The 12313-nt window shown below is 37.6% G+C and overlaps 1 protein-coding gene across 2 annotated transcripts in view; it reads left to right on the top strand.

Annotated features, from left to right (window-relative positions):
- The window catches only part of wdr36 (WD repeat domain 36), a 101398-nt gene that overhangs the window by 57751 nt on the left and 31334 nt on the right, over window positions 1–12313 (top strand). For both annotated transcript variants that reach the window (XM_051929594.1, XM_028804827.2), the window contains 4 exons: window positions 508–622; window positions 6388–6553; window positions 9437–9545; window positions 9642–9721. In XM_051929594.1, the coding sequence (XP_051785554.1) occupies window positions 508–622; window positions 6388–6553; window positions 9437–9545; window positions 9642–9721 (470 nt within the window). The remainder of the gene's footprint in view (window positions 1–507; window positions 623–6387; window positions 6554–9436; window positions 9546–9641; window positions 9722–12313) is intronic.

Raw genomic sequence — 12313 nt, 5'->3', positions numbered from 1 at the left:
GAAGCATGTACCAGAAATTAAAAGACCCATTGTCCGCAGAAATCCGCGATATATATTTAAATATGCTTACATATAAAATCACAATTTAAATGCCCGCTACGCGCTCGTGTTGACTCGGCGACGCCCAGAGCAGAAAGAACGCGCTCCGGCCGCTCCAACCGCGCCATGCGGGGAGTGAGAGAGACGGCAATATCTCACACTCTCTCCCCCCTTAAAGAAATTAAATGGGCGCGAGTGAGACCACTGACCTCCCTCCCTTCTATTAGTTATAGGTTATAGTACGTTCGGCTTATCCATGAGTCCGGCTTATCTATGATACGATTTTATTTTAAAAATTCGTATGATTTTTGGTCTCCGGCTAATACATGAGTCCGGCTTATAGACAAGAACTTAGGGTATAATAAAATTAAAAATATCCCAACTTTCAAAGCAGTTTACTAAGTTTCTGAATCCTACTTGCATGCCATGTATACATTTTCTAACCTTTTTTTCTCTCTTTTATGATAGGCGGTAGATATAACATCTTGTGGTAATTTTGTGGTGATAGCTGTCTCTTCAGGACACATTGATGTTTATAACTTGCAATCTGGTAGCCACAGAGGACAGTATGGCACTGATAAAGGTAACGGTTTTTGGGATAATACTTGCTAATTTTCATTCATATTGTTTCTTTAATTTTGTTGAATTGGCTAATTGTTACCCTAGATTTAATCCTGAAGCACAATAATGAGTACTAGTGCAATCATTATTTTGTGTTTTATATTTGTATTTAATTTAGACCACTTTGCAGAGATCTGTTTTCACTTTGACTGCAAAGAGTCTTTTTCTGTTGATCAGTGTCCAAAAATTTAAATCAACTTTTCTTTACAAATTAAATTAAGGAAATTTATAAACATTTTGTTTAGGTGTTTACAAAAGAGAGTACGAAGCCAGGGTAACAGATTGAGATAGTGACACAAAAAACTGTTTCTTATCCAATTATGAAAATATGCTAGAACATGAAGATATTATTTATGGTCCCTAAGTGTTCACAGATATACATTTAAATCACATTCATTATCCTTACCATAGCAGTTCAGATAACATTAATAGTATTCAGTTACTATGTATAATGAATGTAGTTCTTCCCAATTTTGTGTTGAAGCAATGTTCTCCTATTAATTTTGTAATATGCTGGGTATGAGGAATATTTATGTATATACCGCAGAAAACAGTAATTGTCATCTTCTAGCCACCCTTATCCATATTACTAACCGAGAATAAACCGGATATGGACGCAGGTACACGGCGATGGGACCATGAGACATAGTGCGCAGGCGCCTACAGCGCGCGTCTCATAAACCGCAAGCGAAGTGTGATCCACCGCGAATGAAGGAGTCATGGCCCAAAAACGAAAGAGCTCAACTAACGTAAATAAGACATGAAGCAACAACGCGCCCATAGCTAACGACTAACGACACAGCCACACAAAAAAGAGGATTCTGCGCTGCACCCCAGAGTCAGATGGAAGAGGCTACGGAGGCCCCACAGGTCCACAAAGATAGTACGAAAGGCGTGGGAAAGTACGAAAGGCGCCTACAACGCGCTTCTGAACTAAACGTCAACTAACGGAAATACGAAATAAAGCAACGAGCACAGACAGTACGGAACCCTAACCGTCCACACTACACAGCATAGTCAAACCCGACATAGTATGGAAGGTGCGTGCGCCTACAACGCGCGTCTAACACACCTCAGGCAGACCCCCGAGATGGTACAGAAGCCCCAGAGATACGGACTCCACAGCATATGTGAATCACATTACAGTAATACAATAATATGAGTACTCACAGACAAAACAAACACAACAAGCTTCGGCGTCCCGCCCCACAATCAAACCGGAGAGAGTATGGCGTCCCCAAACGTCCACAAAACACAGCATAGTCAAACCCGAGATAGTACGGAGGGCGCATGCGCCTACAACGACTACCACATGAAACACACACACGGCACCGGAGGTATAATATTAGCTCAACTAACGTAAATATGTGCCTACAACGCGTCACAGCTCAAAAACAAAGGAGCTCAACTAACGTAAATAAGAAATGAGGCAACGTGCCCATAGGTAACGACACAGCCACACAAAAAAGAGGATTCAGCCCCCCGCCCCAGAGTGAAACGGGAAAATGTACGGAGTCCACAAAGGTCCACCATGCACAGCATAATAGTACGGAGGGCGCGAGTTAGAACGAAAGCCGAAGGCACCTACAACGCGTAATATGAATATACGAACACTCCGTTTTAAACGTACGTCATCCTCACACGTCCAAACTGTAATAAGAATAAACAAATGCTCCGTATTGAACGTACGTCATCCTCACACGTCCAGACTATACAGCATAAGTGAATCACATTACAGTGATGCATTATTAACAGTACAACCACAGAAACCGCTCCGTATTAACAGTAAATGCAATTATTCATATTACTAACGGTAAACAACAGAGAACTAATGGAGTCACGATCACGGCTCCAAAACTATACAGCTCCACTAACGGAGCTACAAACACGAGCCCGCATGGACAAAAACAATAGACATCGGCGCCTACAACGCGCATCTGAAACCGCGGAAGCAAAACTGTCTCGGCTCCAAAACCAAACAGCTCGACTAACAGAGCTACAGACATATCTCATACATTCATCGATGGGGGGTAGGCAAGCGAAGCGAGCAGGGGATGGAGCCCCCTTGTTTTTTCTGATCTTCAAAGATGTGACACAGTAATTAATAGACTTTCCTACATCTTCCGGCTAGAAAGCAGGTGCAAAGCTGGAGCAGAATGACAGCACAATGCAGGGCATCCAAATTTGTACTCCCACATTGAATTTCACAGGGCCAACTTTGAGATTCCAGTCAACTTTACATCCACATTTTGGTATGTCTTCAGCTTACTGTAAAGTTATTTAAGACTCAGTTTTTTGCTGAGCGGGCCTAAAATTTAAGAGTAGTTTTCTGGACACTTTTTTCTTGTAGTTGGTAGTGAGCGGTCAGAGCATAGATGTATCTCTGAGACTGTACTGTCTACTAAATGTAATAGTTTTTTACTATTATAAGTTACTAAGCCTACAGTAACACAATAGGCAGTTTTACTCGTGCTGATGAGGCACTGACATTCTACCCTCTAATGTGCAAGTAACAGATAATAATATAATAAGTTTAAATATAAATAATACTGTATAAGAAAAGTGAGCAAAGAAATATACAAATTACTACTGTCCCTGCTGCGATGTTGGGCTGTGTGTTGGTGTTTCAGAACATATCAAACAAAGCATATGTACAAATCTGCATCAGTGCAGCACATAATTACATTTTTATAGTGAAAACATTTCAATATTTTTGGCTTGTTTTTCTGGGGGTAAACATAATGCTAAGGAGGCTATGCATTAATGAAAGAGTGGGTTCAGAGAAACTTGGTAGTTGAGAAAATAATGAAAACAAGAGAGTTAATTTGAGAAGAGAAGAACTTGTTAAACTCCAGAGAAGCCATCAGTAACTGCATAGATTTAATGGCCTGAGCAATTTAATCAGTAGAGTGTGATTTATTTAATTATGCCTTTACTTCATTTAATAAATGCAATTTGAATGATTTGATAAAAGGAATCTATTGAAAGAAGTCAGAAGAAGAGTCTGATTTGTACAGGGAATAATAAAAATGTTTTTAACTGATCATTTATCTCCTCCTAGTCAAAAAAAAAAAACAACCCCATATTGAGTACAAAATTGATTAATTATGTGTGGTGAAACTCACGGTCTCAGTTTATGTGCAAGTATTTTATAATTCAAAAAGCACAGCAATGGTTTCCCTCACATATTATTATTATAGTAATAGGCAGATTTACACAACTAATTTAAGCTAAGGGTGAGGGTTATCATTGATCATTATTATATATTAACTTAACCCAGGTCAGTATCATCTACCTGGAACTAAAATGATCATGAACAGCATTTTCAGATTTCATATATAGTTACTGAAAAACATATGAATAGACTAAAAACATGCTTGAAGATATGTCATCCAAATATTGATGGTTTAATTAAATTGTGATGTAGGTTGGTGCTTCTCAAGCTGTCAGCTATGGAGCTGTGGAATAGGTTGTTTGATAGAAAAATTCTAGGAGTTGAAAGTGTTTGTCTCAACAGATACATAAGGACCACAAGTTCCTAGAAGACTAATAACAACCTATCCTGTAATCTCCTTTCCTAATAGTGTCCACTGTTTTACTGCTACTGTACAGTTTTAAAATTTGCATTTTTCAGTACTTTTCCAGTACTAGTATACTGTGCAACCCTATATTGAGAAGACAAAAGCAGTTTTTACTCAGTGAACAATAGGCTGTATGTAATCACTATCCACCTGAAAATTAAATAGGATCTTTTTAGAAGTGATGATCTGATATACTTCACAATTTTACAGAGTGATGTCCAGAGTAAAGCAATTATATTAAATATTATAAATGTTTAAATATATTTGAAATTCAGATGGGAGGGTTACAGACCTATCGAGAACATTAGTAAAATGATGCATTTTTAAGCAGCAGATTTTGCAAGAAGTACAATGAGGTAAATTCAACTTATATGTCAAGGGGGAAAGGACATGAAAATAAGCTTCAAATGAATCAAAATACTATTAGGTTAGTGTTCACCAAAGCAGATATCACTTCACACCCCTTTGTTGAAATGTTTAACACTAGAATCCCTGAAGCCTACAGAAAAAGTTGTAATGCCAGGCCACCTTCCTTCGTACCTCCTCATCAGGGTCTTTGTCTTGGAAATGTTTTGATCAGCACTGGCAGCAGGCAGCCTGCTCACTCACCAACTACAGAGGCAACTGAAGTCAAGTTAGATTCTGAAGTATCTTTGTCTGGCAGTGAGGTGTTTAGAATTGTATAGGGTAAATAATATATCATTACTTGGGAAACATACATTTCATGTGTGTTCTGTGTCTACAACGATCTTGGTAAATGTAGGATGACAGGAAATGCAAGGCAAGAAATGTTGAACACATAGCTAAAACAGACTTGTTCATCTCACTGTAATAATGACAAAATGTGGACGTGAAGTGTTTAATGTGTGAAGACTGAAGTCCAAATATCAAATTAACTCTTTCATAAAATAAGTGTGCTTTTATTAAAGAGTATAACCAAAGAAAAAAAAGCATTCAATTTACATGGTGCTGTCAATGAGTAAAAACCTAAGTCTAAATATCCACCTACATAAAATTGACAGGTCTGTTCACATGGTGCATAGGTAAGAATTGCTGCCTCATAATCAAGAGGTTGTGGGTTCGAGCCCGGATTCTCCCCATTTTGATTAGTGAGCTTCTATTATTATTACTTTGATATAATAAAAACTTGCATTTGATTTCAGTCTGTAATACCCAGTGAAAATTTTTACTTCTCTCGGTTACGTTCATGTGGTACAACAAACTTGTCTCTCCCTCTCTGAGTTGATGGCGCTTATGTCCATTATTTTCTCAAGAGCAGCAATGATTTCCATACTACTAGACTCTACTTGCGCTGAATTTAAATTACTATCACATTTTCTTCATAAAAGTACTCTGAATACTTTCAAAGATATGACGCCTATAATCACTACTTTATAGTAACTTGACATATTGTTTAGACACACACAATCAGTGCCACTCAGTAGATGAAAGTATAGCATATTACATTTTTGCTTGATAATAAAATATTATGCAGTCACCAGCTGGTTTTTAAATGTGGTATCAATTTAAATGTTATCCTTTTTCACTGTTAGTAGTCATTACAAAATTTTACCCTTAGGACCATTAAACTATAAGCTTCTGTTCAGTCATCTGCTTGACTTATAACTTCATTATGCAAGAACCTGCACAACCGGTTTCGTGTTATGGCCCAAATGCGTTACTTATGTACTTGTATTGCCTGGTTGATACATGATTTATGTTTGTAGCAAATGTTTTTATTTTTACTTTGGTGCTGTTGCATACGTTATGGTATTTATTACTCATATTATTTATTGTCATTGCTTTGTTTAGTAATCTGGGTCTGCTGTGTTTTGTCATTGTACTATGTGCTGTGTTGTTACAACATTTTACAAATTTCACCACTAGTGGAACTATCAGCTGATATGATAATAGATGCCAATCATGATAAGCTGAACTGAATACATCTGTGATAAGAACTAAAAATGCTTTTACTGATCTTTAAGTATATGAGAGTTAAGTAAAAATGAATAATGAATCTTACAATCATGAATATATTTGATTGCTATTTCTATAATTATTAATTCAAATATAAATACTAATGGTCAAGTGTGGTAGTTAGTATTTTTCTTTTTTATTAATGGAAACTTTTCATTTTTGTCGACAGCCCATGAAGGCCCTGTGCGCGGAGTTGCAGTTGATGGACTTAATCAGATAACTGTGAGCACTGGTGCAGATAAATTTGTGAAATTCTGGAAATTTAAGTCAAAAGAATTAGTTCATACCATTCCTTTGAATTTTTCACCTTCCTCTCTTCTGTTACATCGAGAAAGGTAAAGGCTTTTAAAAAGAAATGCTGGCCAGTATCAGATATATTCCATGTTAATTTTTTCAAACTATGATAAATTCTGCATAAAATTGAACAGAAACTGTTGAACAAAGAATACAGAAGCTGACTTTTTCAATTTTAACCAAAGCCGGAAAGTTAAGACTGTTTACTTTGCTAAACAAAAATGTGTGGAAAGTTTTAATAGTACTTTTAACAAAAGGTGAAGTTTAGGGCATTTTCAATTCATTTCTGGTTTTAGTAGGCTGGTAAGCCACAGAGCCATTATATTACATTTCAGTATTTTTTAACAGGATATCTAGGTTAAACATCAACACATGTAATACTTCAAAAAGGCAATCAAGTGTTCACAGCAGTTTCACAGCTTTTGGAATGTAAAAAGGATTGTGTGTTTTTTTTATTTTCCTTTAGTTAGGTGAGAATTTATCTATATATATAATTCTCTAAGCCGCCGTCAGAGCGGCACGACAACCATGAAAGCACGCAGGAAGGAGCCATATATGGATTCTCTAAGCCGCCGCCAGAGCGGGCAAGACACCTATGAAAGCACGCAGGAAGGAGCCACGCCCACCAACTCTAAGACCATTGGATACGACGAAAACTCGCAGAGCCAAGCCCACCAACTCGGACGCGAACACCTCGGAAAACACTCCATCATTTCTGTTTGTCTGTGCTACAGTCCGCATGCAGCTCTGAGCCACATTGACTTTTCGTTTACGACGCACGACTGCTTGCAACATCGCAAACTGTTTTACACGCTACATACAGCAATTCGCATCCGCGACAAACATGCGTCTTCTTAATGAAGGAAGCAGTCTTTAAAAACCAATAAGCCCTGTGCCTCTGTTTCATTAGCGTCTCACCTGCTTCACCGATACACGCCCTGCAACAGTCGAGACGCTCTCTCAGCAGCTGACCTTCTCTGTGTCTGACTCCACTATAGGCTGCAACAAAATGATGAAAGTACGGGTGCATTTTTCCACACAAGCTGTGTGGGTGGGTGTTAGTTAGTTAATTAGTTACTCGAAGGATTTCAAGATTTAATATGCACAAGCGGTAATACTACAAAAGCAGCCCAAACCAGAAAAGACGGCTGGCAAAAAGTGACCGACAAATTGGCCGACAAAACGTGTGTGCATTGTACTTACTGAAAGCAGCGTTACAGATTTTGCAAATGTTCATTTTTTTTCCTCTGCTTAAAAAACATTTAAAAAGCGGCGTGATTATGCGGCGTATACTACGCCGCGGGTTGATATGCAGCGTTTAAAACTGTTTGTCGCGGATAATTTGCCTTTTACTATTACACAAAGACAATTTCTTGTTAATACTTCGTTACATTGATATAACGGTATTCTCAGTATTCAAAGTGCTATCCACACAGGGAGGAACTGGGAAGCGAAACCACAATCTTCCACAGTCTCCTTACTGCAAAGCAGCAGCACTACTACAGCGCCACAAGGCAGTTAAACAATACACCGGGCTCGATTTTCTTATCACTTCTGTTTACAGAGATCGGGTCGTAGATAGCATTGTTGCAATGTTACTTTTCTGGGTGGCTTATTACATTACGGATGTTTCACATGTTCATTTTTTTCCCTGTGCTTAAAAGACATTAAAAAAGTGTTTCTCAACTCTGACTCCGGTACATCTCAGTACGCAACCTGTATTAAGCGTCAACAACGAAGACTCGCTACACCTTAATCTACAAGTGCTGACACTTATCCCTACCGACAAAGTAACTTTCACCAGCGTGGCCTTCTTCGTCACAGATGATCCCGCTTTCAGTCACGGACAATTATATGTTGCTCTCTCCAGAGGTCTGTCTTTTCACTCACTCACAGTGGTATCCACAAACCCACCCCATTTGGACAACTGTGTCGTTCAGGAAGTGTTCACCCATCAATACCTAATTATGCGGCGTATGCTACGCCGCGGGTTGGCTAGTTGATATTAATGTAGACATGTAGAGATTGCAGCTTGCAGACTTAAATGAGAATCCTTTATAACATGAATCACTATGATTACATCACATTTTGAGATTATGTATACATACATACATACATACATACATACATACAAATTTGTTGGAACCCTTACAGCTCATTTAAGTGATTAATTGAAAACATATTGTCCCATGTATACCTGAATGCCTTTAATATGTCATTGAATAAAGCAAAGCAAGTGTGAAAAGGGATAAAGTATTGCTTTTTCTACACAGATATTCTAAAATGTCCTGAACACATTTGTTGGTATCCCTAGAAAAGACCATAAATAATTGGATTTGAGTGATTTTTCGAACTAGCTGATTTTTTAAATTAGTATTACACATGTCTTCAATCGTGCAATCAGTCATTCACCCAATTTAAATGGAGAAAAGTCACGACTCTGCTATTCAGTATTATTGTGTGTCCCACACTGGACATGGATTAGAGCAAAAAGTGTTTAAAAGCTGTGATAGTTGCCAAAGGGGATTTTATTATGTACAGACCATGTTGTGTGCCCAGAATTTTGCTTCAGGCTCTTTTCATTTTTTTGGTATTTTGTAATGATGGAAATAACAATATAATCTTGTTTAAAATAGAATAGAAATGTGTCATCGTTAACTTTATGCATTTTGGTGATCAGTTCATCTTCTGCTCACTTATCTATTCATAGTAACAGACATTTTAAGCAAGAGTGCCCAAACCTTTGCATACCTGTGTGTGTGTGTGTATGTGTGTGTGTGTGTATGTACACACACACACACTTGTATATATGTCTTAGAAAATTTCCCTGATTTCAGCACAGCTAGTATGATATAATCTGTCAATTTAAAAAATGAATTTCATGTTATTGTAATTAAACATTGATTTTGTTTATGTATTTTTAGTGGAATGTTTGCTGTTGCTTTGGATGACTTTACTGTTATCATCATTGACACTGAAACAAGGAGGATTGTAAGAAAGTATTCAGGACACTCAGGAAAAATAAATGATATGGTACAGTTTTAACTTGTAGTTACTTCTCCTTTCTGTTGATTTAAACTGATTGGGCTCAATTATTGTATAATATGTAATTTATTTTCCTTTAAACAGACTTTCAGTCCTGATGGTAGGTGGTTAATCACTTCTTCCATGGACTGTACTGTTCGGACTTGGGATCTTCCATCAGGCAGGTAAATACCAAGATATTTCTAATATTATCTTCCCCCATAAAAATCATAGATAGGCAGATTTAAATTTTCTCCAAAGTGTAGTCTTCATGTATGCCAGCTGACTTGAATTTTAAACAAAAAACAACAGTGCTCCTAAACATCAAAACTGCTGAATGGTTGTATAAAATTACGTCATACTATATTAGTATTAGTTGTTACTGTCTAAAGAATGTTTTTAAATGGGTTAGATTAGGGTAATGTCCTTGCTGTATTAGGGGCTGGTAAAGCAAATTAACTAAAACAGTTCACATTAACAATGATAGGCATTTCATTTTCCTAAGTGAATTGTAAGCCGTTTTAAATTATTCAGAGTTTGAACAACTGTGCCAGATATTGAAATTACTCTGTATTATTGTGCTTTTAATGTAGTCTAAGTTATTATTATATGTAAGGTTTATTTTTTTTTTTTTTGGCAATTTACTGTTTTGCATTATTACTATAAAATTTTGCAAACGCTCTGAAGCTTATACTCAGTGATGAGGACAATACCAGAAAACAATTGCAATGATAATATCCAACACCAATACCAAATTTCCATGTTACAGTCTCTGGTTAGGCATATACACATCCTGCTTGTATGGAAATTTAAAAAATGAATTACTCAGTCTTAGTTTCACACTGAAGGAGCTTAGCCGGTACACAGAAAGAAAAATGAGTGCATAAATGTAAGGAATATTAATGTTGTTTAACACTTGTAAAATTTAGCACACAGAGCAAGTATATCTTTTTCTTATATCAGATATACATTATGTAATTTTTAGAAATGGTCGGCGACTACTTACACTGCACGATAGAGTCGCAAGTCGTGTATATGCTCAAACTGTATGACACATTTGGTCCGATTCACATGCCTCGTTGTGGGTGCTCAAACTATATGTGTATTTAGATTTTTGAAATTAAAAATGTGAAAATGAGCATGACAATGACAGTACCCAAATTATAATATACTGTGATTGATGCTCAGTGATATTTGATGGTGACATCAGAAAATCAGGTTGTGAGACTGCTCACACTACGAGACAACCAACTGAAATTTCTGACATGACATAAATTCTTTTGATCTTACAATAGCTCAATCGTACGTTGAAATTGGGCATCGCAGACCCTCTCATACTGCACATGTAATGATGGCCAATAGGGCAAAAATTCGGGCTGACACAGAAAATCAGTCTACATCTGTAATCTGGGCTTAGATTCAGATAACTTGTGATAATTTAAACAAACCACTGAATTTTTATTCTTTTTTAACATGCAGCCAAAACATTGCCTCTGAAATTAAGTTGCTGGTGACCACTTCTGTCTACGGTTAATTACTGCTTTAACACTAAAATTACCAGAGCCCACAAAAAAACTCGTAGATCCATCCCACCTTAAATCGCTTCGCACCTCTCCATCAGCGTCTTTTGTCCTGTAAATGTGGCAATAAGCAGCAAGCAGCCTGCTAGCACATCCCCCACCGCCAGTTTTATTCTCGACTTTTGCCGTCACTGTACTTTGTATATAAGAGCCGGATAGAATGTTATTTACTTATTTACCTTTATTTATTTACTTACTTCCTACAGCGTAAAGTCACAAGTAGACTGCAGAGCTTCCCGTGTACATATACAAAGTACAGCGATGGCAAAAGTGTGACGTGCATTCTTGCTCCGATGTAGAACCGTTGTCATGATCTGAGTTCACCTCTGTTATAGCGCGTTTTTATGTGAAAACAGCAGTGTCAGGTGGGGGGTGGGATCCTGAACGTGACTGAGAGAATAAAACTGAATAATAAAAAAAAAACACAAGCTAATCTTTACAAGTATCATACATTTACACCGGGTGTTACAGACTGAAATCAAATGTATGTTTTTATTCTAAAATAGTAAGAATAAGAGCAGCTCACTTCTCAAAACGGACTCATCCATGGTCGAACCCGTGAAGTTTTGATTACCAGTCAACAGTTGATACCGTTGCGCTAGTGCTGGGCGGTATACCGGTTCATACCGAAAACCATTTTAAATTTTTTTTATGATATAGATTTTTCTTATACCGCAACACCGGTTTAAATTGCCTAAACGACGTTCGGAACGTGGCGCAGCGGGAAACTGTTTAAGTGGGGACCTTTTTCACTGCTAAATCGCAAAACACAGATTTGTTGCACTAGGGCTCTTTTTCACTGCTACACCACCAAATAGTGGGCGGTAGCATAGGTATGCCGCGCGGTGAAAATGGACAGAGAGCATTCCGAAACTGAACTAAAAGTAAAGTTGAACATGTGATGAACAGAAGAACTTTTGCCGAAAAAAAGGAGTCACATCCGTCGTCTGGAGATACTTTAGTTTTAAAAGGTCAGATGTGTAAATACTGTTTCTATACTACTGGATAATACTGCAAGCCAAGTTGTACTTGTTTTTGTACTTGCTAGTGTATGTTTTGCTTGTATTCATTCTGCGATGTGCTATCGACTTGTTCAGAGATGGGCGCAACTCTGCATGGATGGCATAATTAAACATGTACAGTAATCCCTCGCTATATCGCGCTTCACCTTTCGCGGCTTCACTCCATCGCGGATTT

The sequence above is a fragment of the Erpetoichthys calabaricus genome, chromosome 7 (genome assembly GCF_900747795.2).
Source record: "Erpetoichthys calabaricus chromosome 7, fErpCal1.3, whole genome shotgun sequence".
Taxonomy (NCBI): Eukaryota; Metazoa; Chordata; class Cladistia; order Polypteriformes; family Polypteridae; genus Erpetoichthys; species Erpetoichthys calabaricus.
The sequence above is the reverse complement of the archived record's forward strand: the minus strand, read 5'-3'. Positions and strand labels throughout refer to the sequence as shown.